The 23825-nt window shown below is 43.6% G+C and overlaps 1 protein-coding gene and 1 pseudogene across 1 annotated transcript; both read right to left on the bottom strand.

Moving 5' to 3' along the window:
• Window positions 1–188: 188 nt before the first annotated feature.
• Window positions 189–19216, bottom strand: LOC124037140. Its single transcript, XM_046351801.1, has 12 exons — window positions 18933–19216; window positions 7653–7764; window positions 5304–5397; window positions 5072–5126; window positions 4722–4862; window positions 3036–3196; window positions 2351–2449; window positions 2048–2193; window positions 1691–1862; window positions 1448–1560; window positions 1268–1352; window positions 189–1173 (listed from the first exon to the last, which is right to left on the bottom strand). Exons 1-12 carry the CDS (start codon window positions 19048–19050, stop codon window positions 1117–1119), a joined length of 1353 nt encoding a protein of 450 aa, XP_046207757.1. The 5' UTR covers window positions 19051–19216; the 3' UTR covers window positions 189–1116.
• A 614-nt stretch (window positions 19217–19830) lies between these two features.
• On the bottom strand, window positions 19831–23548 carry LOC124038676 (annotated as a pseudogene).
• Between the last annotated feature and the right edge of the window lie 277 nt (window positions 23549–23825).

Genomic DNA, 23825 nt, shown 5'->3' with positions numbered 1-23825 from the left:
GTTAAACATTTACGGATCATCAACAGATCCTCAGTGTCATGGTTGTGAACTGCTTGTTCACAGACAGCTGCTGTGCTTATTCATTAGTCTTACAGTTAGAAACAATTGACATTCATGGTCAGAAAACGTGTGGAACAGCACAATTGCTGCTTTGAACAGTTACGTGAACAAAAGGAACAGCAAGTAAATAGTATCGCATAAGTAATTTAATGCTGAGAGTTCACCTTGTACAAAAATACAGGTCCCATGATCCTCATGTTATTATTGGTTTATTGCAGCATAGGTGTTTGTCTGAGTCAGATGTTGAAGCCTGGAGTAGCAAACAGGCACAACTGTGGATACCAAACATTGTAAAAACGTATATAAATGCTTTGTTCAATTCATAATGTAGTTTGTAAACCGTATCTAATCTCATACAAAAATACAGGTCCCATGATGTTTGTTGTTTTTCAAATCTACCTCTCAGGTAACATGGTAGTGAAAAATATTGGGAAATGAATATTACAGTGCGTGCCAGAGTTAGGTTCTGAATGCTCATATTAGAAATTGAGGCGATCTATGGTTTGCAACTACATGAATGAACAGATATTGGACTGACAACACTTGGACAAGGATTACATTTCCCATGTCGCCCTGCGTACTCCGGAGGGACACGTAAATGGTGCGTTCAAGACAACTCGGAAATTCAGACATTCTCTACTTGGACATTCGTTGTAGAAAGAGGAGGCCAGAGTTTTCCCACTTGGAAAGAATCAGAATCAACCAATAGGAAGCTGTACGCCAGGGCCGTTCAATTACAGTCCTGGAGGGCCGAAACCCTTTTTTTGTTTCTACCTGGTAGTTAATTGCACTCACCTGGTGTCCCAGGTCTGAATCAGTCTCTGATTAGAAGGATGAAAACCAGAAGTGTTTTGGCCCTCCATGACTGACATTGAACAGCCCTGCTCTACACAAATAACTTATGTTCATTTTAACTCTTGAGTTTCAGAATGGTCATGAATGCACCATAAGGCATGGCCAGGAAGGTAAAGCCTGAACAGTTTAAACCCTACATTACATTTGGTCCTCTACAGTAGGAATGTTAAGTGGTACGTCAGTGGTTTCTTCCATTTTCTTTCAGTCCATATCTTGATCACCCACACTCTGGCGAAGGTATTCCTCATAGAGCTTCTTCTACAGGAAGGGAGAGATACGCACAGTTAGTGGTCAAGCACACACAGCACTGAATGCTCACACACATACCACTGCATGGTCACACACACACTACCTTCTTTGTCTTCACCACCTCCTGCACATAATCCATCTTTTCCTGTAGCTGCCTCTTCTGTCGGCCAGAGAGAGTGGGCTGAGTCCTGCAGAGATAGAGAGTGATGCTTTAGGCATAATTAAATTGATAACTGGTGGTACTTGAACAAGATGCCGCAGTTTGTGTGTGCCCAGCTCTTACCTGAAGGAGAAGCGGGCAAGGATGAGGAGTAGGAAGGAGAGGAAGATGAGTCCGCCACAACTGTAGAGCTGGTACTCCACGGACATGGAGACAAACACTCTCACTACAGGAGCCTGTGGGTAGGGGGGGGGCAAAGAGTCACACAGACACAAAAATTCCACGACTCTGTCTCACACACACAACCACGGTCAGACTAACAACCACCACCCCTTAACACCGTCTCCCTCTTACAAATACACTGACCAGGTAGAGAGAGAGGGCCTCAATGCCGTCATCCCCCAGGGCCATCTCTAGCAGCTCTTTGGAGAAGCTGCCCAGCACCAGGGCTGCCATCAGCATGAAGGGGACACTGAAGCCCAGAAGAGCCAACAAACAGCCCTTACAGCGCGCCCGCCGGTTATCTACACTGGTCTGCCTGAGGGAGGGAGAGAGAGAGAGAAAGAGAGAGGGTGGGTGGGGGGGTATTGTTGTGTTGGAAAGGAGAGAAGATCAGGGATGTGTGTGTGTGTCATCTACAATATCCTCAGTCATACAGTCTTTTTATCAGCAAGTTGAGAATAAGTGTAGGTGTAAAACACACTGCATGCATGCGTTTGTTACCTGTCTTGGCTGAGTGTATCTGCAATGGCCTCAGTGATAAGCTCACAGTCCTTCTCTAGTGAGTTGAGTGTGTTCTGGACTGTCTGGTTGATGGTCTTCTCGATGGTGAGACATGCCTCCTCAATCTGGTTCACACAGCGACTGGGCTGGGGTTGGGACAAGCAGGTGGAAGTGAAGTTCAAAACATATGTACATAGTATACATACATTTTATTTATTTAGCTAGGATAGTCCAAGATTGCCCAGGTTGGCACATCCAGTGACTTTCAGGTGCCGTGTACAAAAAGGTGGGTGCGGTGGCTACCTTGTTGGGGTTGGGAACATAGATGGTAGGCATGTCAAAGCCACACTTGTTGAGTCCCGGCCGCTTGCACAGCTCCTGGACTATCTGCATCATCACCCTCTGAAAGAGCCAATCACGACAGGGATATATTTTCTGATTAGCTAATGTTTTGAAACTTCAAGCTGGGAGCTGTTAGATTATAACAAACTGGCCAACTTCCTCCCAGCCCCTTGTCAACCAAGCTCATAATATAGATATGTATAAGGTGTGTGTAATAGAGAATTTCCAGGTGAAATAAACACAAAAGCGGCCGTTGATAAAGTTAAAAAAGATATCTATATTTTAGTACAATTTGCTCGAGGGAGAAACCTCCAGCACAGAAGCAGAGAAAATGTCTTCCGAGCCTTCCCTGAGCTGGCCCTAATATCCCAAGCACATATGTTCTCTAAACACATAAAAGACAAGGCAGTGAATCACACACACTCTCACAGAGTACAATAATAACCAGTGTGTCCTTCGGAACTGGCACCTTTAGACTGGCACCAACACTATCAGCAGATAGGTTATGGACAGTTCTCCTTCACGTCTGGCCTCCAAGTCTAGTAATTAAAAACCTTCCACGAACAGAATCATGTGTATTACAGAAAATAAAAAGTATAATACATTGCGTTAATAACTTAAATTTCCCACTACAGTGTGTGTGTACCTGTCTGTCCGACTCTCCCCCGGCCTCGTCGGCCTTGCTGAGGTACAAGCGCAGGCGGTCACCGTGCTTCTCGTTGAGCTTCTCCACGATGTTGAGGGTGCGCTTGCACAGCGCCTGGCCCATGGGGTCAAAGAACACCATGATGAGATCACACAGCTCGCCTGGGAGGGAACAGAGACGAGCATGTTATGTTCTTCTCAACTAGCCAGATAGATAAAAAAAGCACATCTTTACACACATATGGTGTGTGTGTGTCATGATGAAACACAGACAGAGATTAATATGAAAGCATGATGCGGTAAAGTCAAAAGTACAGTACCAGTCAAAAGTATGAACACCTACTCATCCGAGGGTTTTTCTTTATTTTGTACTACGCTTTTCCAACCGTCTTAAAAGTAATTCCCGCATACGCTAAGCACTTTTTGGCTGCTTTTCCTTCACTCTGCGGTCCAACTCATCCCAAACCATCTCAATTGGGTTGAGGTCAGGTGATTGTGGAGGCCAGGTCATCTGATGCAGCACTCAATCACTCTCCTTCTTGGTCAAATAGCCCTTACACAGCCTGGAAGTGTGTTGGGTCATTGTCCTGTTGAAAAACAAATGCTAGTCCCACTAAGCGCAAACCAGATGGGATGGTGTATCACTGCAGAATGCTGTGGTAGCCATGCTGGTTAAGTGTGCCTTGAATTCTAAATAAATAACAGAGTGTCACCAGCAAAGTACCCCCACCTCCATGCTTCACGGTGGGAACTACACATGCAGAGATCATCCGTTCACCTCGTCGGTGTTTCACAAAGACGCGGCGGTTGGAACAAAAAATCTCAAATTTGGACTCATAAGACTAAGGGACAGATTTCCCACTGTCTTTGCTTGTGTTTCTTGGCCCAAGTCTCTTCTTATTATTGGTGTCCTTTAGTAGTGGTTTCTTTGCAGCAATTCAACCATGAAGGCATGATTCACACAGTGTCCTCTGAACAGTTGAGAGGTGTCTGTTACTTGAACTCTGAAGCATTGGGCTGCTATTTGAGGCTGGTAACTCTAATGAACTTATCCTCTGCAGCAGAAGTAACTCTGGGTCTTCCTTTCCTGTGGCGGTCCTCATGAGAGCTAGTTTCATCATAGCTCTTGATGGTTATTGCGACTGCAATTGAAGAAACTTTCAAAAGTACTTGACATTTTTCTGATTGACTGACCTTCATTTCTTAAAGTAATGATGGACTGTCATTTCTCTTTGCTTATTTGAGCTGTTCTTGCCACAATATGGACTTGGTCTTTTACCAAATAGGGATATCTTCTGTATACTACCCCTACCATGTCACAACACCACAAATAGGCTCAAACACATTAAAAAGGAACAAAATTCCACAAATTAACCTTTTAACAAGGCACCACTGTTAACTGAAATGCATTCCAGGTGACTACCTCATGAAGCTGGTTGAGAGAATGCCAAGAGTGTGCAAAGCTGTCATCTTTGAAGAATCTTCAATATAAAATATATTTTGATTTGTTTAACACTTGGTTACTACATGATTCCAGATGGGTTATTTAATCTTCACTATGATTCTACAATGTAGAAAATAGTAAAAATAAAGAAACTCTTGAATGAGTAGGCGTGTCCAAACGTTTGACTGTTACTGTATATTCACAAAATTACACACCCTACAACACCAGATTGTGGTGACCTACCCAGCCACATGATGGCCTGGTCCACATCAAAGGGGTACTTCATGTCCCCGTCCACCAGGCCAGGAGAGTCCACAAACGTCACTAGGCTGAAGCGTTTCTGCCGCGATGTGCAGATCTCAGTGCCCAGGTACTCAGACACACCTACAGGCAGAGAGCGAGAGTGCGAGAGCCCTTTACTTGAATGGTATTTTCATGCATTTCACACAAAGTGCTGACTAATGTTTAGAATGGGTCGTCAGTCATGCTACCATTACCATTGTATATCTATTGCATCATATAATACAGGGGAGGGAGTTGTTTCCTGAGTCTTGACGCAGACTAATGAGGTTGAATCAACTCTGAAGTCTCACCCTTGATCTCGTGTAGCGGTTTGAAGTGTGGGTAAAGGTGCAGCGTGGCATTTCCCTGAAATACAGCAAGAAACAAAATAAAGTTTACATTCCGCGAGAAAAACAAATATCCACCGTGTGAGCACTTACTCAGCGAAATGGTTAAGCCCCTCAAAGTACCTCAACCAAAGTGCATGACGTGAGGAGCAAACTGAAGGGGAAATTCACTCAGAACTATACCAACAGTACTCACTGTGAGAGACTCTCTCTTGCGGCCACTAGTAACAAAGCTGAAGCCTTGCGTCTCAATGGCCACTCCTGTGCGCTGGATGTGCTCCTCCACATACCTGAGACAAAGTTATAGCAGACATTAACAAGCACTCTCTCTGGCATTCATGTCCACACACACACAATGACAAATGGACCATAATTACAATGACTTTGAAGCAAAAGGAAGCATAGGGGACTGTAAGTATCAGTGAACGGAAAAGTCCCTGTCCCTGGTGGAATACGGACCTGGCATCCTTTCACTCCCTCCTCTCTACATTTTCCTCCTCTGTCTCTGCTGCTAAAGCCACTTTCTACCACTCTAAATTCCAAGCATCTGCCTCTAACCCTAGGAAGCTCTTTGCCACTTTCTCCTCCCTCCTGAATCCTCCTCCCCCTCCCCCCCCTCCCCCCCCTCTGCAGATGACTTCGTCAACCATTTTGAAAAGAAGGTCGACGACATCCGATCCTCGTTTGCTAAGTCAAACAACACCGCTGGTTCTGCTCACACTGCACTACTCTGTGCTCTGACCTCTTTTTCCCCCTCTCTCTCCAGATGAAATCTCGCGTCTTGTGACGGCCGGCCGCCCAACAACCTGCCCGCTCGACCCTATCCCCTCCTCTCTTCTCCAGACCATTTCCGGAGACCTTCACCCTTACCTCACCTCGCTCATCAACTTATCCCTGACCGCTGGCTACGTCCCTTCCGTCTTCAAGAGAGCGAGAGTTACACCCCTTCTGAAAAAACCTACACTCGATCCCTCCGATGTCAACAACTACAGACCAGTATCCCTTCTTTCTTTTCTCTCCAAAACTCTTGAACGTGCCGTCCTTGGTCAGCTCTCCCGCTATCTCTCTCAGAATGACCTTCTTGATCCAAATCAGTCAGGTTTCAAGACTAGTCATTCAACTGAGACTGCTCTTCTCTGTATCACGGAGGCGCTCCGCACCGCTAAAGCTAACTCTCTCTCCTCTGCTCTCATTCTTCTAGACCTATCGGCTGCCTTCGATACTGTGAACCATCAGATCCTCCTCTCCACCCTCTCTGAGTTGGGCATCTCCGGCGCGGCCCACGCTTGGATTGCGTCCTACCTGACAGGTCGCTCCTACCAGGTGGCGTGGCGAGAATCTGTCTCCTCACCACGCGCTCTCACCACTGGTGTCCCCCAGGGCTCTGTTCTAGGCCCTCTCCTATTCTCGCTATACACCAAGTCACTTGGCTCTGTCATAACCTCACATGGTCTCTCCTATCATTGCTATGCAGACGACACACAATTAATCTTCTCCTTTCCCCCTTCTGATGACCAGGTGGCAAACCGCATCTCTGCATGTCTGGCAGACATATCAGTGTGGATGACGGATCACCACCTCAAGCTGAACTTCGGCAAGACGGAGCTGCTCTTCCTCCCGGGGAAGGACTGCCCGTTCCATGATCTCGCCATCACGGTTGACAACTCACGGTTGACAGCGCTAAGAACCTTGGCGTGATCCTGGACAACACCCTGTCGTTCTCAACTAACATCAAGGCGGTGGCCCGTTCCTGTAGGTTCATGCTCTACAACATCCGCAGAGTACGACCCTGCCTCACACAGGAAGCGGCGCAGGTCCTAATCCAGGCACTTGTCATCTCCCGTCTGGATTACTGCAACTCGCTGTTGGCTGGGCTCCCTGCCTGTGCCATTAAACCCCTACAACTCATCCAGAACGCCGCAGCCCGTCTAGTGTTCAACCTTCCCAAGTTCTCTCACGTCACCCCGCTCCTCCGCTCTCTCCACTGGCTTCCAGTTGAAGCTCGCATCCGCTACAAGACCATGGTGCCTGCCTACGGAGCTGTGAGGGGAACGGCACCTCAGTACCTCCAGGCTCTGATCAGGCCCTATACCCAAATAAGGGCACTGCGTTCATCCACCTCTGGCCTACTCGCCTCCCTACCACTGAGGAAGTACAGTTCCCGCTCAGCCCAGTCAAAACTGTTCGCTGCTCTGGCTCCCCAATGGTGGAACAAACTCCCTCACGATGCCAGGACAGCGGAGTCAATCACCACCTTCCGGAGACACCTGAAACCCCACCTCTAAGGAATACCTAGGATAGGATAAAGTAATCCTTCTCACCCCCCCCCTCCCCCCCCCTTAAAATATTTAGATGCACTATTGTAAAGTGGCTGTTCCACTGGATGTCATAAGGTGAATGCACCAATTTGTAAGTCGCTCTGGATAAGAGCGTCTGCTAAATGACTTAAATGTAATGTAAATGTAATGAATACTTTTCAAAGTGCATCCTTCGCTCTACCTCTTCTGGCGTTGTCAATGATAACCTTGATTTGATTGAACATTACCAGTTGATGAAGGAGCTCTTGCCGGCAGAGTGGTTGCCCATCAACATGACCGTGATCTTTTTCCTGGGTGCCAGCAGAGTCACGCCAACTGACTGGGCCACTGCTACCAGCCCTAGAATAGAGACAGCAGGGGATGTGGGATGTGATCAGGACAATGAGCTAACGTTAGATAAGCGAACATCGGCTAGATAGCTATGGGATAAATACTAGCCGTAAACTTGCACATCGATTTGATGATTTTCATATAACGCTGATTGAGCAAATTTTTTAGTTTACTAGCATTAGCCGCTAACTACCACTAGCTATTGCTAACAACTCCTACTGGTAGTCACGTTAAAGAGGCAATCCTAATTGAAATATTAACAAAGTGTCCTCCCCACCAGTTTCAGTAAAAAGCTGAGGGATGTGGCTGGAGAAATAGAACAACTTCAAATCCATAGACTACGCTATGTATGCAAGGGTTCTGATGGGGTTCGACTGTTGAACTAAGCTCAGGCATTTATTCGTCATATTCTTCAGGAATCCATGTGTAGCTACATACCATAAATGTATAAGCAACTAAGTAGGGTCTCCCCCCCCCAAAAAATGCATATTTTGACCAATGGGTAAAATAATTTGTTAAATTGTGTAGATAAATAGCCCCCCCTTATCATGTAGCTCTGATACACTATATATACAAAGGTATGTGGACACCCCTTAGCAGTAGAATGGCCTTACTTGAAGAGCTCAGTGACTTTCAACATGGCACCGTCATAGGATGCCAACATGTCGGTTTGTGGGGGACCAACTCCATATTAATGCCCATGATTTTGGAATGAGATGTTCGACAAGCAGGTGTCCACATACTTTTGGTCATGTAGTGTCAAATTGGAGTTTAACTTTACAGTAGTACAATTCAATTCAAAACCTACGTTTTTGACCAGAAAAACTCAGATGCTTATAAAAGGGTCTAAGAATAAATTGTTCCTTCTCTTATTTGTTCCTGACCTGCTTTGATGAGACACTTTATTTCTCTCTCCAACCCATGGATTTTTGGGACATGGCCTATTAGGCTATGATTTCGCTCTCTCTGACCATGCTTAGAATAATGCCTTGTAATTCTTGTTAATGCCTTGTAACTTAATAAGCTTTAGGCCTTACATGGGAATCCAGACATTTCATAAAGTATTTAAATACACGTGTATTTAGAATTACATTCCCAGACTTTTCTTCAATGCCTATTAGTGTAACTCAAGTCTCCTTGCATATTCCTATTTATACTATGGAGTCAGATAAAGAATTGAATGGGGTAATTGCTTAGTCTTATGAATCGCATGTGATTTATATATACACTAGGCACAAAAAAAAGACCTCTCACTGTCATCTGCGTTTATTTTCAGCAAACTTAAAGTGTAAATATTTGTATGGACATAACAAGATTCAACAACTGAGACATGAACTGAACAAGTTCCACAGACATGTGACTAACAGAAATGGAATAATGTGTCCCTGAACAGGGGGGGGGGGGGTCAAAATCAAAAGTATCAGTCAGTATCTGGGTGTGGCCACCAGCTGCATTAAGTACTGCAGTGCATCTCCTCCTCGTGGACTGCACCAGATGTTCCAGTTCTTGCTGTGAGATGTTACCCCACTCTTACACCAAGACACCTGCAAGTTCCTGGACATTTCTGAGTGGGGAATGGGCCGAGCCCTCCGATCCAACAGGTTCCAGATGTGCTCAATGGGATTGAGATCCGGGCTCTTCGCTGGCCATGGCAGAACACTGACATTCCTGTCTTGCACGAAATCACGCACAGAACGAGCAGTATGGCATTGTCATGCTGGAGGGTCATGTCAGGATGAGCCTGCAGGTAGGGTACCACATGAGGGAGGAGGATGTCTTCCCTGTAATGCAGTGTTGAGATTGCCTGCAATGATAACAAGCTCAGTCCGATGATGCTGTGACACACCGCCCCAGACCATGACAGACCCGCCACCTCCAAATTGATCCCACTCCAGAGGACAGGCCTCAGTGTAACGCTCATTCCTTCGACGATAAACACGAATCCGACCATCACCCCTGGTGAGACAAAACCACAACTTGTCAGTGAAGAGCACTTTTTGCCAATCCTGTCTGGTCCAACAACGGTGGGCCCATAGGTGACGTTGTTGCCGGTGATGTCTGGTGAGGACCTGCCTTACAACAGGCCTACAAGCCCTCAGTCCAGCCTTTCTCAGCCTATTGCGGACAGTCTGAGCACTGATTGTGCATTCCTGGTGTAACTCGGGCAGTTGTTGCCATCCTGTACTTGCCCCGCAGCTGTGATGTTCGGATGTACCGATCCTGTGCAGGGTTTTTTATTATTATTTACACGTGGGTCTGCCACTGTGATGACGATCAGCTGTCCTCCCCGTCTCCCTGTCTTGGGCGTCTCACAAAAAAGTACTGACATTGCAATTTATTGCCCTGGCCACATCTGTAGTCCTCATGACTCCTTGCAGCATGCCTATGGCACGTTCACGCAGATGAGCAGGGACCATGGTCATCTTTCTTTTGGTGTTTTTCAGAGTCAGTAGAAAGGCCTCTTTAGTGTCCTACGTTTTCATAACTGGTGACCTTAATTGCCTTCCGTCTGTAAGCTGTTAGCATCTTAACGACGATTCCACAGGTGCATGTTCATTCATGGCTCATTGAACAATCATGGTTAACAGTGTTTAAACCCTTTACAAGGAAGATCTGTGAAGTTATTTGGATTTTTACAAATTATCTTTGAAAGATATGGTCCTGAGAAAGGGATGTTTTTTGTTGTTGCCGAGTTTATATACTGCATATTCACATCAAATATTACTGCCCACTACAGTTAATGGTGATCCCGACGTAATATATCTTCCGGATCATTTGGAGTTTATTTCATTAGATTCCCCGATATATATTACGAACACATGCATGATGGGGAATATGCAAACAATAGATTTGTTTGAGTTACAGCAATCTCAAATTAATGATATGATCAAGAAAGGCAAAAATGGTCTGACATTTAATTGACTGGGGATGAAATTCTTCATTACTGGCAATGTTGGAATGCATAAGAAAAAAAATCAAATATGTTAATTCTATAGCTTGTGTTTATACTTGGAAAAAAGTGAATTGTGACACAGCAAACTAGTGTTGAACAAGCTTGATATGACTGAAGTCCCAGAGGACCTCATAGCGCAAAATAGAGCAGTTGCAATCAGAACTTCAATCATGCGAAAAAGAGTATGATTTGACAAGGTCATTTCTACATGACGCACAGAGAGATGTGTTATAACAGGGCACAAATAATCTCCAAAGTGATTTGTTGGGAGTGACGTTGTTGGAACCTAGAGGGGGGAAATCCTAACTCATCATAAGATGCAGAAATCATGGGATTTAGGTAGGGGCAGACCATCTCGATTCTTATTGCATCATGGGTAGATTGAGCTTCTAAAACTTAGGGTGTTGATTATTTGACGGTGTTAACTTCTTCCTTTGCAACTCAATTTCTATAATCCATATGTGATGGTTATATAGGCTACTTTTGTGAATGTGCTTTCTTTAATGTACACAGATTGCTAGATAAACTAATGCCTCGTTTAAAAAAACACAAATTGTTTATTTTCCTATGGGTGGTGCATATGGCCAATGTATAGAAGTGTGCACACTACGAAAAGTCATTGCTTTGTTTGTCACAAAATGGCCTTAGAACTTTCACTATTGATATGCTAATGTTAGGTTCTGTAAACTGAGATGCTAACACACTAACAAATGTCTTATGAAACAACAACTTGCACTAGAATTCTCACACAGACTAGAATTTGTCAGATGTATTTTTCAGTTGCTTGAAAGTTGCGATTGAACTTTTAGAATTGTTCTTGATTATTTAAAGTCTGCTCATTTTGTTAATTTTCAAAGAGAATCCATTTGCTCTCAAAGCGAGGAGAGTTTGCAAGTTGTGTTTTAAATATGTCTTCATATAGTGATCTTTGATCATCTCTTATGTCCAGTACTAGTCAAAAGTTTGGACACCAACTCATTCAAAGGTTTTTCTTTATTTTTATTATTTTCTACATTGTAGAATAAGGCATCAAAACTATGAAATAACACATGGAATCCTGTAGTAACCCCAAAAAATTAAAACATGAAATATATATTTTTAAAGAGTTAAATAAAAATATATTTGAGATTCTTCGAAGTAGCCACCCATTGCTTTGATGAAAGCTTTGAACACTGTTGCCATTCTCTCAACCAGCTTCATGAGGAATGCTTTTCCAACGGTCTTGAAGGAGTTCCCACATATGCGGAGCACTTGTTGGCTGCTTTTCCTTCACTCTGCAGTCCAACCCATCCCAAACCATCTCAATTGGGTTGAGGTCGGGTTATTGTGGTGGCCAGGTAATTTAATGACGCACTCCATCACTCACCTTCTTGGTCAAATAGCCCTTACACAACCTGGAGGTGTGTTGGGTCATTGTCCTGTTGAAAAACAAATCATATTCCCACTAAGCCCAAACCAGATGGGATGGCGTATCGCTGCAGAATGCTGTGGTAGCTATGCTGTTTAAGTGTGCCTTGAATTCTAAACAAAATCACAGACAAGGACCAAAACAAGCCGATACTGAAATCTGACTATTTTTTAAATGATATATTTGTAATAATGACAGTTACTACAATACTGAATGAACCCTTCTATTTTAACTGAATATAATACATAAATAAAATCAATTTAGTCTCAAATATATAATGAAACATGTTCAATTTGGTTTAAATAATGCAAAAAAAAACTGTTGGAAAAGAAAGTAAAAGTGCAATATGTGCCATGTAAAAAAAAGAGCTAACATTTAAATTAAGCTCAGAACATGAGAATATATGAAAGCTGGTGGTTCCTTTTAACATGAGTCTTCAATAATCCCAGTTAAGTATTAGGTTGTAGTTATTATAGGACTATTTCTCTCTATACCATTTGTATATCATATACCTTTGACTATTGGATGTTCTTATATGCCCTGTAATATTGCCAGCCTAATCTGTCTGTAGCTCAGTTGGTAGAGCATGGCGCTTGTAACGCCAGGGTAGTGGGTTCGATTCCCGGGACCACCCATACGTAGAATGTATGCACACATGACTGTAAGTCGCTTTGGATAAAAGCGTCTGCTAAATGGCATATATTATTATTATTATTATTATAATCTCGGGATTTGATGGGCTTGAAGTCATAAACAGTGCTGTGCGTCAAGCATTGCTAAGAGTTGCTGGCAAATGCAGTAAATTGCTGTTTGAATTAATGCTTACGAGCATGCTGCTGCCTACCACCGCTCAGACTGCTCTATCAAATCATAGACTTAATTATAATAAACGCACAGAAATACAAGCTTTAGGTTCTTAATATGGTTAAATCCAGAAACTATCATGTTGAAAAAAAAACTTTATTCTTTCAGTGAAATACGGAAATGTTCAATATTTTATCAAACGGGTGGAAACTAAGTCTAAATATTGCTGTTACATTGCACAACCTCAATGTTATGTCATAATTATATACAATTCTGGCAAATTAATGACGGTCTTTGTTAGGAATAAATGGTCTCCACACACTTCGCAACGAGCCAGGCGGCCCAAACTGCTGCATATACCCGGACTCTGCTTGCACTGAACACAAGAGAAGTGACAAATTCCCTAGTTAATATTGCCTGCTAACAAGAATTTAACTAAATATGCAGGTTTAAATGAAATACTTGTGTGTATTGATTTTAAGAAAGGCATTGATGTTTATGGATAGGTGCATTTGTGCAACGATCGTGCTTTTTTCTCAAATGCGCTTTTGTTAAATCACCACCCGTTTGGCAAAGTTGAAGTAGGATGTGATTCGATAATAAATTAACAAATCAAATCAAATTTATTTATATAGCCCTTTGTACATCAGCTGATATCTCAAAGTGCTGTACAGAAACCCAGCCAGGCACCGCATTGATTATATGCAACGCAGGACAAGCTAGTTAACCTAGTAATCTCAACCATGTGTAGTTAAGTAGTGATTATGTGAAGACTTCTTATGAAAAATAATAATAATCAAAGTTTAATGCTATCAAGCAACTTACCATGGCTCCTTGCAGCCACAAGCCACATCGAAAAAGGCAGATTATCGATTATGAAAACTTGAAATTGGCCATGCCGATTAATCGGTCGACCTCTAGTATGTACGTACAGTCACTGTGGGGACGACATCATCGATGCGGTTATTGATGAAGCCAGTGACTGATGTGGTGTACTACTCAATGCCTTCGGAAGAATCCCGGAACATATTCCAGGCTGTGCTATCAAAACAGTCCTGTAGTTTAGTGTCATCTGACCACTTTTTTTATTGCCCAAGTCACCGGTGCTTCCTGCTTTCGTTTTTTTTTTTGCATTTAAACAGGAATTAGGAGGATAGAATTATGGTCAGATTTGCCAAATGGAGGGTGAGCTTTGTACGAGTATCTGTGTGGCGTAAAGGTGACCTAGAGTTTTTTCCCCCCCTCTGGTTGTCATTTTAGGGATCTATCGCTTTAACAAATGTGTGAACATAAATGAATATATTTTATGTGATTATTTATCCATTAAATGTATGCATGTACTTTTCCCTATTGAAATCCTTTTAACATCATGTGCCAGAGAACCTTATGGCTTGAGCACAGATTGAAGAAAAATAATACATACAAAAACATTTGGGGCCCGGGCTAAGCCAGGGTTCCCCAAACCAGTGTTGCAACTTAGCGACTAGGTCGCTATATTTAGCGAGTACTCAGACCCCTCTAGCGACACATTTTCAAAAACATCAACTAGCAACTTTTTCTGGTGTTATTGGAGACTGACAATGACGTGAAAGCACGTATCGTTCTTACTCTTCTCAACGTGGGCCCCACCCGTCCCAGTCCTCACACAGCGGTCCCTCCCAGATGCAGTAAGAGCAGGAGATGTTCACCCCTCCACGTCCAGACTGCAAATGAATCACGCGAGTATCTGGCTTACATTCAGGGCGGGATGTAAATGTAAAATGTTTTGTTTAAAACAAATCACTGCATTTGACTCACACAGCCTCAGTCACTTACCTTGTCCACTGTGTGTGTGCGCCTATCTGTGACATAAGCTAAACATCTAGCTGGCTAGCTCATCATGTCTCAGTCTAAACTGTACACTCAAAAATACAGAAAGGAGTGGGAATCAAACCCTGAATTCAAAGGCTGGTTGAAGTCATTTATTGGAGATAAACTACAGGCAGTATGCCTGTGTATCATGTCTGATTTCTACACCAAACTTAGTGATGTAGAAAATAAAAAAAATAAAAAATTAAACGTACTCAAAAGGCAAAGCCTTACAACAGTTCCACTCAAAACAAGCTGCCATTTATGGTTAAAAATATTGACTGCAAAAAAAGGCTGAGGCCACCGTGGCATTAGCTATCGCTGAACACTGTTCCATGCTGGCATGTGATCACATTGGAGAAGCATGTAGAGCTGCTTTCTCAGACTCCACTGCTGCTACCCACTTCAAAATGCACAGGACATAGCGCACAGAAATGATTAATGGTGTTCTAGCACCATTTTTTCTGAAAAAGTTGGTCTCAGATGTGGGTGACCAGCGTTTCAGCCTCCTCCTCGATGAGTCCACAGATGTAAGTGTAACAGTATAGACTTTATGTCCGTCCCCTCACCCAGACCTGGGCGCGAACCAGGGACGCTCTGCACACGTCAACAGTCACCCTCGAAGCATCGTTACCCATCGCTCCACAAAAGCCGCGAGGGGAACTACTACTTCAAGGTCTCAGAGCAAGTGACGTCACCGATTGAAACGCTATTTAGCGCACAGCGCTAACTAAGCTAGCCGTTTCACATCCGTTACATAAGTGTTTAAGTACCTGGGGGTTGTGGGTGCCACTCTCTGCAGCTTGCTGTAAGTCATGCTTCCAATGACACCATCCTAATATATAATAATAATAAATGCCATTTAGCAGACGCTTTTATCCAAAGCGACTTACAGTCATGTGTGCATACATTCTACGTATGGGTGGTCCCGGGGATCGAACCCACTACCCTGGCGTTACAAGCGCCATGCTCTACCAACTGAGCTACAGAAGGACCACACCATCCTCCGTAGTGTGGAGTACTATGTATGAGAGACTTATAACTGGTTTTCAGTGTCTCCAAAGCACAGGGAGGCCTACAAGGCCATATATGAGACCAACTGTAGGGAGAAACCTTTAGAGATAACCAAGGATATAACCAAGGTGTGTGCCACACATTGAACCCATGGTTTCACACATTTCGGACCAGTGGGAGGAGCTTAGGCTGCATTTCACAGTCACCAAGTCCAGTGAACAATGCTACATGGCTGAGGTTTTATACTCCATGTACAGTGATCCTCAAAACATATTGTATCTGACTTTTTTTAACTCAGTGCTGGGTGAGGTACAGTTGGCCATCAAGGCTTTTGAGGGAGAGCAAGTAGATCCTCTTAAGCTACTTGACAACTTGGTTAGCCTGATCAAGTCTGTGAGCAGCAGGGTGCTGAATCCACTGGCAAATGTTGATGTACTCAAAGGGCCAACAGATGGATACATCAGTCCCAAACCGTACCTTGGTTACCTTTTTGAGTCAAAGGCAGCTGAGCTCCACCTTGCGTCTGAGGATGAAAACAATGTCGAAAGTGGGGTGTAGCCTTCACCGTCTCCCTCACTAGTGAGTTGAGGGTGAGACTGCCGGACAACATCGAAGCATTACAGTACATGTCAGTTTTCAATGTGGAGGAAACTCTAAAGCACAATAAGAGCCCTGGAGAAATGGAAGAAAATAGCCAAACTCCTTGGCTACTCCCCTGCAGTGATAGACAAGATTGTCCAGCAATGGCGTGCCATCCATCTAAGTAAATGGAATGAGACAAAAATCACACAGGGCTTCTGGAGTGAGATTTGGAAGTTCCAGGATGCAGCTGATATCAGCACGTTTCAAGTACTTGCCATGGCTGCTGTGTCCGTGTTGTCCTTGCCACACTCGAATGCTGAAGTCGAGAGAGTATTCAGCCAGATGAGTGTGGTGAAAAGCAAAATTAGAAATCAGATGTGCTTACAGACCCTTAACTCCATCCTGTACATTTGATATGGACTGAAGCTGTCTGGTGAGGCTTGCTATGAGCACCAGCTGCCTGATAATATTTTGCCGCTTTTTGGCACATCAGCTGCTTACTCATTTAAGTCAGTTGCTGAACCTGCCAGAGAGCCTTGACCAAAATGACGATGACCCACTCTTTCTGTGAGCCAGCACAGCCTGTGTGTGTGGAGGGGGTTCTGAAAAAATATATATAATGGATTAGGGCCAGACTAATTACCATAATTTTCTCACATTGCCATTGACAGTTTGTTCTATTGTCTCTTTTTGGTCCATTTAGATTGTTAATGTAGATTGTATACAAAAAAAAATTATGGTTAAAAATGTTCATGTTTTACTGTGACTTGTTGTAGGCTCCTAAGTGGACCATAAGGTTAAAAACCAAACCAAATTAAGAAAAATAAACAAAAATAAAAGTTTAATTTAAAAAACGAAGTAACTCTGCCAGAGTATCTCTTTTGGGTCACTTTTGCCAGTCCCAAGCCCAGATAAAGCAGGAGGGTTGGAATTGTGACATTAAAAAACAAAAACAAGAATCGACAGAAGAAAGTTCATTTGTAGTTCTAAACATATTTAAGGTGTTTTTTTACTCACCTTGTCTCTTCCACGACGTTATTCCTCTCTCCTACAGCGTCCATCACAATTACATGAACATGGCAAATTATGCAAATCAGGCGATGGCGTGATTTAGCGACTTTTAGGACAGCCAATAGCTACTTTCCTTACTGAGGAGTTGGCAACACTGTCAAAACTCCTTAACCGGAACCCAAACCAGCTTCGCACGTGCGCTATCGTGCATACATTTATTTTGTCCCCCTACACCAATCACCACACCAGGTTAAAATATAAAAACAATCTCTGAACCAATGACATTAATTTGGGTACAGGTCGAAAAGCATTAAACACGTATGGCAATTTAGCTAGTTAGCTTGCACTTGCTAGCTAATTTGTCCGATTAAGATACCTTGCTGTTGCTAGCTAATTTGTCATGGGATATAAACATTGAGTTGTTAGTTTACCTGAAATGCACAAGGTCTTCTACTCCGACAATAAATCCACACATAAAACGGCCCACCGAATAATTTCTAGTCATCGCTCCTCCTTCCAGGCTTTTTCATATTTGAACTTATATGGTGATGCATCTAAACTTTCATAGTATTACCACAACAACCGGCAAAACAGTTCGTCTTTCAATCACCCACGTGGGTATAACCAATGAGGAGATGGCACGTGGGCACCTGCTTCTATAAACCAATACCAAGATGGGAGAGGCAGGACTTTCAGTGCGATCTGCGTCAGAAATAGAATAGAAAATAGTTCAATTTTAGCCCTTGGCATGGCAGACGCTCGTTGGCGCAATAATTGAATAACATAGATTTATAAATGTATTTTGTGACGCTCGCGCACGCGACTTGTCCGGTCTGGTCAGCCAGCATGTTAGGTTAACAAATTTGGAAAGCCCTGCCCAAAGTCACTGCTTATGCCTGGAGCCAGCCCTGCACAGAACTATGCTGTGTGAAGATAGAACATTATAGTTCCAACGTCTGATCTGTCTACGTAAAATGCATTTTATAACATAAGGAAACAAATGTATCACTATAGAGTGAATGGACAAACTAAGCCCTTTTATCGTAATGTTACTAGCAAGCTACTAGCTAGTGACGCGTTAGTCAGAATCAATCTGGTGGGTATAATTTGGAACATTCCAACCGGAATAGGTTCCTAAAACGTCGTAAATAACAAGGTTGCCAACAAACAACGCATACAAAGGTGTATAGAGGGCGAATAAGATACCGGGTAGGGAGTGGGCTATTTCATTACGTTTTTCACTCACCGCGTTTATTATGTTTTCGTGCCTATGGACAAACATTAAGAATAAGTTACGTGGTGAGTTGAAGCCTATTCGTTAGCTAGGTATATTGATCGTGCTAACTTTATATGCGTTTGTTGGCAACCTTGTACATTACGAAGTTTTGGTTACAGATTCCTGTTGGAACGTTCCACAAATTATACCCACCCGAATCAATGAGTCATACCAAATATAGCTAGCTAGACATACAGGCTGAATGACATTCCGACTGCAAATGCCTGTTGAAATTGGTGATCTCTTCATTTGATCAGACATTAGCTAGCAATCTAACTCACCACTGTCGGCATCGATGTACAACTGATGACAGTCTCGTAAAATCCGCTCATCGCAAGACACACTACCAGATAACAAGTCGGCATTTGCCGCGATTCGGCTCTTGATTTTCCCAGACATTGCAAAACGTTAATCCAAACGTATGACGGAAAATAAATGTTTTAAACTATAAAAAGTATTAGCTAGCTACTCATTCAATTTCAGACTGGTCTAAATTGCCCCTCTTCTTACTCAGTCTAAATTTAAATCACCCCGGTCCGTTGTAGAGGAACGTCGGAGCCACGTAGTCAACCAGTATATGCAAAGCCTTTCGGGTAGTGTAGTTCATGGTTCTTTTTATTTGGTATCATGTCGTTTGCACGTGCCATCAGCTACAGTGCAGTAGTGTGTGGTCAGTCATGTTACATTTTGTAATACAAAAAAAGGACAAAATTGCACCACCAACTAACCCTAAACATATATACCAAAGTATAATAATTGATATGTCTTTACATAAAACTTGGCTTCACAAAAAAAAAAAAACTAGACCAATATAGTTTAAAATGCCTTTTTTTGATTATGGCACTTTTTGATTTCGGTGCCAGGGAGTAAAAAAGAAACAATGAGAGCATGTCTGCTTTTAAGCAAACCATGTTCCCATTAGCCCTGGTTACAGAGGGAGTGTTTACAGAGTAGTCATTGGTGGACACCACTTTTTTTGTTACTCCCTGATCAAGGACATGATCACAAAACAGTGATTATGCTGCAGGGCCTTGCTCTGGCCAATCCTCTTGAACGTGAGAACACGTGTCACCACTTGAGGTCACACTACCTCAAAATTCCATCACTATATTCTACTCAACCTTGCACCAACATCAGTGTGAATCATCTTAGTCCTTCGGCCAAACACTGTTTCCATGGTTACCAGTGAGCATGCCTCTCCTTAGCGATCACCTCCAAGAAATGGAGTGGCTTGCATAGAGGGATAGGACGGAGTCAAGGTCAATCCAGTGGATCATCGCCCACTTACATTGGGAGCTCGCTCACACTGTTACCTAAGGTAACCAGAACAAGAATCTACATTTCAGAGAGCTGTAATGTATGTACAAATAAAGAGCAGAGTGGGGAACAATTAAAAGTATAAGGAAACATGTTGCATGCTATCCTGCTGTGATAATAGCAAAATCCTTATGGTTTTCATTGGATTTAGTCAACATTGTTTCTGCATAGATAAGACTGCCCTAACTTGTTGTTTATCAGTGTCTGTAATATTATAAGAGTAATCATTGATATACCAGTATCATCATGGAAGTTGACAGCAACCGTTTCCATCCAAGAGTTGTCATTATTTCTTGGGTTATCTACATAGCCAATATAAACCTAAGAAGTAGATGAGGGACAGAGAGAGAGAAACCATGCTTTCTTTATGTCAACTAAACAAACAAATACAAAATGAAAAATATAAGTGGTGTTCCTCATTAAATATATGAGGAAATTAAATTCTTTCTAGCCTGCTGACCTCCAGACCCAGCGAGTTGAACATCTGAGTGATGCGCTCGTGGATATGATCTCTGTCCTGGGAGGAAACTGCCAGGGTGTTCAGAGTCTCCTCAGAGAACTCACACTGCAGGGTGAGGGACATCAGCTCCCCCGGGTCTACCATAGACCCGTAGGCGTGGAGGAGACCGTAGGAGAGCAACAACCCAGCAGCAGGACTGCTACCTCCGCCTTTGTGCAAGGAGGAGCAGGAGGAGGGAGCACTGCCAGAGCCCTGCAAAATGACCTCCAGCAGGCCACAAATGTGCATGTGTCTGCTCAAACGGTCAGAAACAGACTCCATGAGGGCCCGACGTCCACAGGTGGGGGTTGTGCTTACAGCCCACACCGTGCAGGACGTTTGGCATTTGCCAGAGAACACCAAGATTGGCAAATTCGCCACTGGCGCCCTGTGCTCTTCACAGATGAAAGCAGGTTCACACTGAGCACATGTGACAGATGTGACAGAGTCTGGAGATGCCGTGGAGAACGCTCAGCTGCCTGCAACATCCTCCAGCATGACCGGTTTGGAGGTGGGTCAGTCATGGTGTGGGGTGGCATTTCTTTGGGGGGCCGCACAGCCCTCCATGTGCTCGCCAGAGGTAGCCTGACTGCCATTAGGTACCGAGATGAGATCCTCAGACCCCTTGTGAGACCATATGCTGGTGCGGTTGGCCCTGGGTCCCTCCTAATGCAAGACAATGCTAGACCTCATGTGGCTGGAGTGTGTCAGCAGTTCGTGCAAGAGGAAGGCATTGATGCTATGGACTGGCCCGCCCGTTCCCCAGACCTGAATCCAATTGAGCACATCTGGGACATCATGTCTCGCTCCATCCACCAACGCCACGTTGCACCACAGACTGTCCAGGAGTTGGCGGATGCTTTAGTCCAGGTCTGGGAGGAGATCCCTCAGGAGACCATCCGCCACCTCATCAGGAGCATGCCCAGGCGTTGTAGGGAGGTTATACAGGCACGTGGAGGCCACACACACTACTGAGCCTCATTTTGACTTTTTTAAGGACATTACATCAAGGTTGGATCAGCCTGTAGTGTGGTTTTCCACTTTAATTTTGAGTGACTCCAAATCCAGACCTCCATGTGTTGATAAATTTGATTTCTATTGATCATTTTTGTGTGATTTTGTTGTCAGCACATTCAACTATGTAAAGAAAAAACTATTTAATAAGAATAGTTCATTCATTCAGATCTAGGATGTTATTTAAGTGTTCCCTTTGTTTTTTTGAGCAGTATATATATATATATATAATATTTTACCTTTATTGGACAAGGCAAGTCAGTTAAGAACAATTTACAATGACAGTGTACCAAATGGCAAACATAGCATGGCAGCAACACAACATGGTAGCAGCACAAAACATGGTACAAACATTATTGGGCACAGACAACAGCACAAAGGACAAGAAGGTAGAGATAACAATACATCACACAAAGCAACCACAACTGTCAGTACGAGTGTCCATGATTGAGTCTTTGAATGAAGAGATGAAGATAAAACTGTCCAGTTTCAGTGTTTGTTGCAGCTCGTTCCAGTCGCTAGCTGCAGCAAAATGAAAAAACGAGTGACCCAGGGATGTGTGTGCTTTGGGGAACTTTAACAGAATGTGACTGGCTAAAACAGGTGTTGTATGTGGAAGATGAGGGTTAGACAGAGGAGGGAGGGAGGAAGGAAGGAGTTTAAAGAATCCCACTGACCCCTGGGATGGCCCACTCCCCACAGTCTCTCCTAATGATGGACACAAACTGCAGAACTGGCAGTTTGGACACTGGGCGTGACACTTGCTGTCCAGCTGAGTCTCTCTTCCACCTGTAGGGCGGTGACACATACAGTAGAGACAGGATAAACTACGGAGACTACAGTACGGAAATCTACCCCTAACTCCATAGGCCAGGGGTATTCAACTCTTACCCTACGAGGTCCAAAGCCTGATGTTTTTTTGTTCTACCTGATAATTGCACACACCTGGTGTCCCTGGTCTAAATCAGTCCCTGATTAGAAGGGAACAATGAAAAAATGCAATGGCACTAGCTTCAAGGTCCAGAGTTGAGTTTGAGGGTCATAGGCACTTCTGAGAAAGATGTAACCAATATGGTGAGGACTCCACATAAGCCTTTCAGAGGGCACGGTCAGGGTGGAGCTACCTGGGTTGGGGTCCATTCCATTTAAATTCCAGTCAATCAAGGAAGTACACTGAAATTCATTTTTTTCCCCCCAATACATTTCAATTTGGAACATTTATAATTTGGTTTACTTTCTGAATTGACCACAACCCTGGATACCACCATATTGCTTACACAAATGATCTTGCCTAGGGGGTAGGGGTGGCCAAAATTGGTTTGACTTTAAAGAGAGTTTGTGGGAAGGTTCAGGTTTAGTTATCTGAAAAGTAGGTGCATAGTTTAAGAGTTGATGGAATAAAGTGGGAAAGTTACCTGGTAGCAATCGGATCTGCTGCGTAATTGGGTCCTCACCTAGAGGGGGCCAGGGGTTAGCTTACGTAAATGATTTAAAATTGATATGAGGTCATATTCATGTGGAACTCTGTAGCAAAACACTACTTTTATTTTATTTTACCTTTATTTCACAAGCAAGTCAGATAAGATTTTTTTTTTTCAATGACGGCCTAGGAACAGTGGGTTAACTGCCTGTTCAGGGGCAGAACGACAGATTGTACCTTGTCAGCTCAGGGGTTTGACTTGCAACCTTCCGGTTACTGGTCCAACGTTCTAACTACTAGACTACCCTGCCGCCCTTACTTACCCAGCTAGCAATGAGGAAGCGGCCCTCTTCCAGGGAGCCGGAACTGATTGAGTTGGCCCGGAATCGGGTGTCGGACTCGGTCCAGAATAAAAATGAATGACTGCCCAGAATCGTTTCTGTCTACAGGAATTCAGCCGACTTTGCTGGCATCCTACCAGAATCCCCCCAGAAGCGGCCCGATGCAAATTTAAATAAATGTATACAAAATTACCTGATTTAGTCATTTTAAATATGACTATTATACATTTTATACATACAAATTAGACCCATCCACACACAAAAAAAAGTGTCTGAGGAAACACCATACACCTGGTGACCGTGCATGTTCCTGGCCCATCACAGCTCGATGTGACAAGGGCATCCCGGCCGGCGAAACTCTCCCCTAACTTGGACGATGCTGGACCAATTGTGCGTCACTTCATGTGTCTCCCGGTCGTGAGACAGATGGTTTTGGCATGTGTAGGAGAGATGGGTGGAAATCTTAGAACATAACAATGTCACTGAGGGTGAGAGGTTCATGTATAACGTTTACATTATGTCAGGATATGTTATTGTTAGCCCTCAGGGACCCTCTGGGAGGTGAAGAGACACTGTCTAGTAT

Source organism: Oncorhynchus gorbuscha, linkage group LG06 (genome assembly GCF_021184085.1).
Source record: "Oncorhynchus gorbuscha isolate QuinsamMale2020 ecotype Even-year linkage group LG06, OgorEven_v1.0, whole genome shotgun sequence".
NCBI lineage: Eukaryota > Metazoa > Chordata > Actinopteri > Salmoniformes > Salmonidae > Oncorhynchus > Oncorhynchus gorbuscha.
This window is presented reverse-complemented; position numbering and strand designations above follow the sequence as displayed.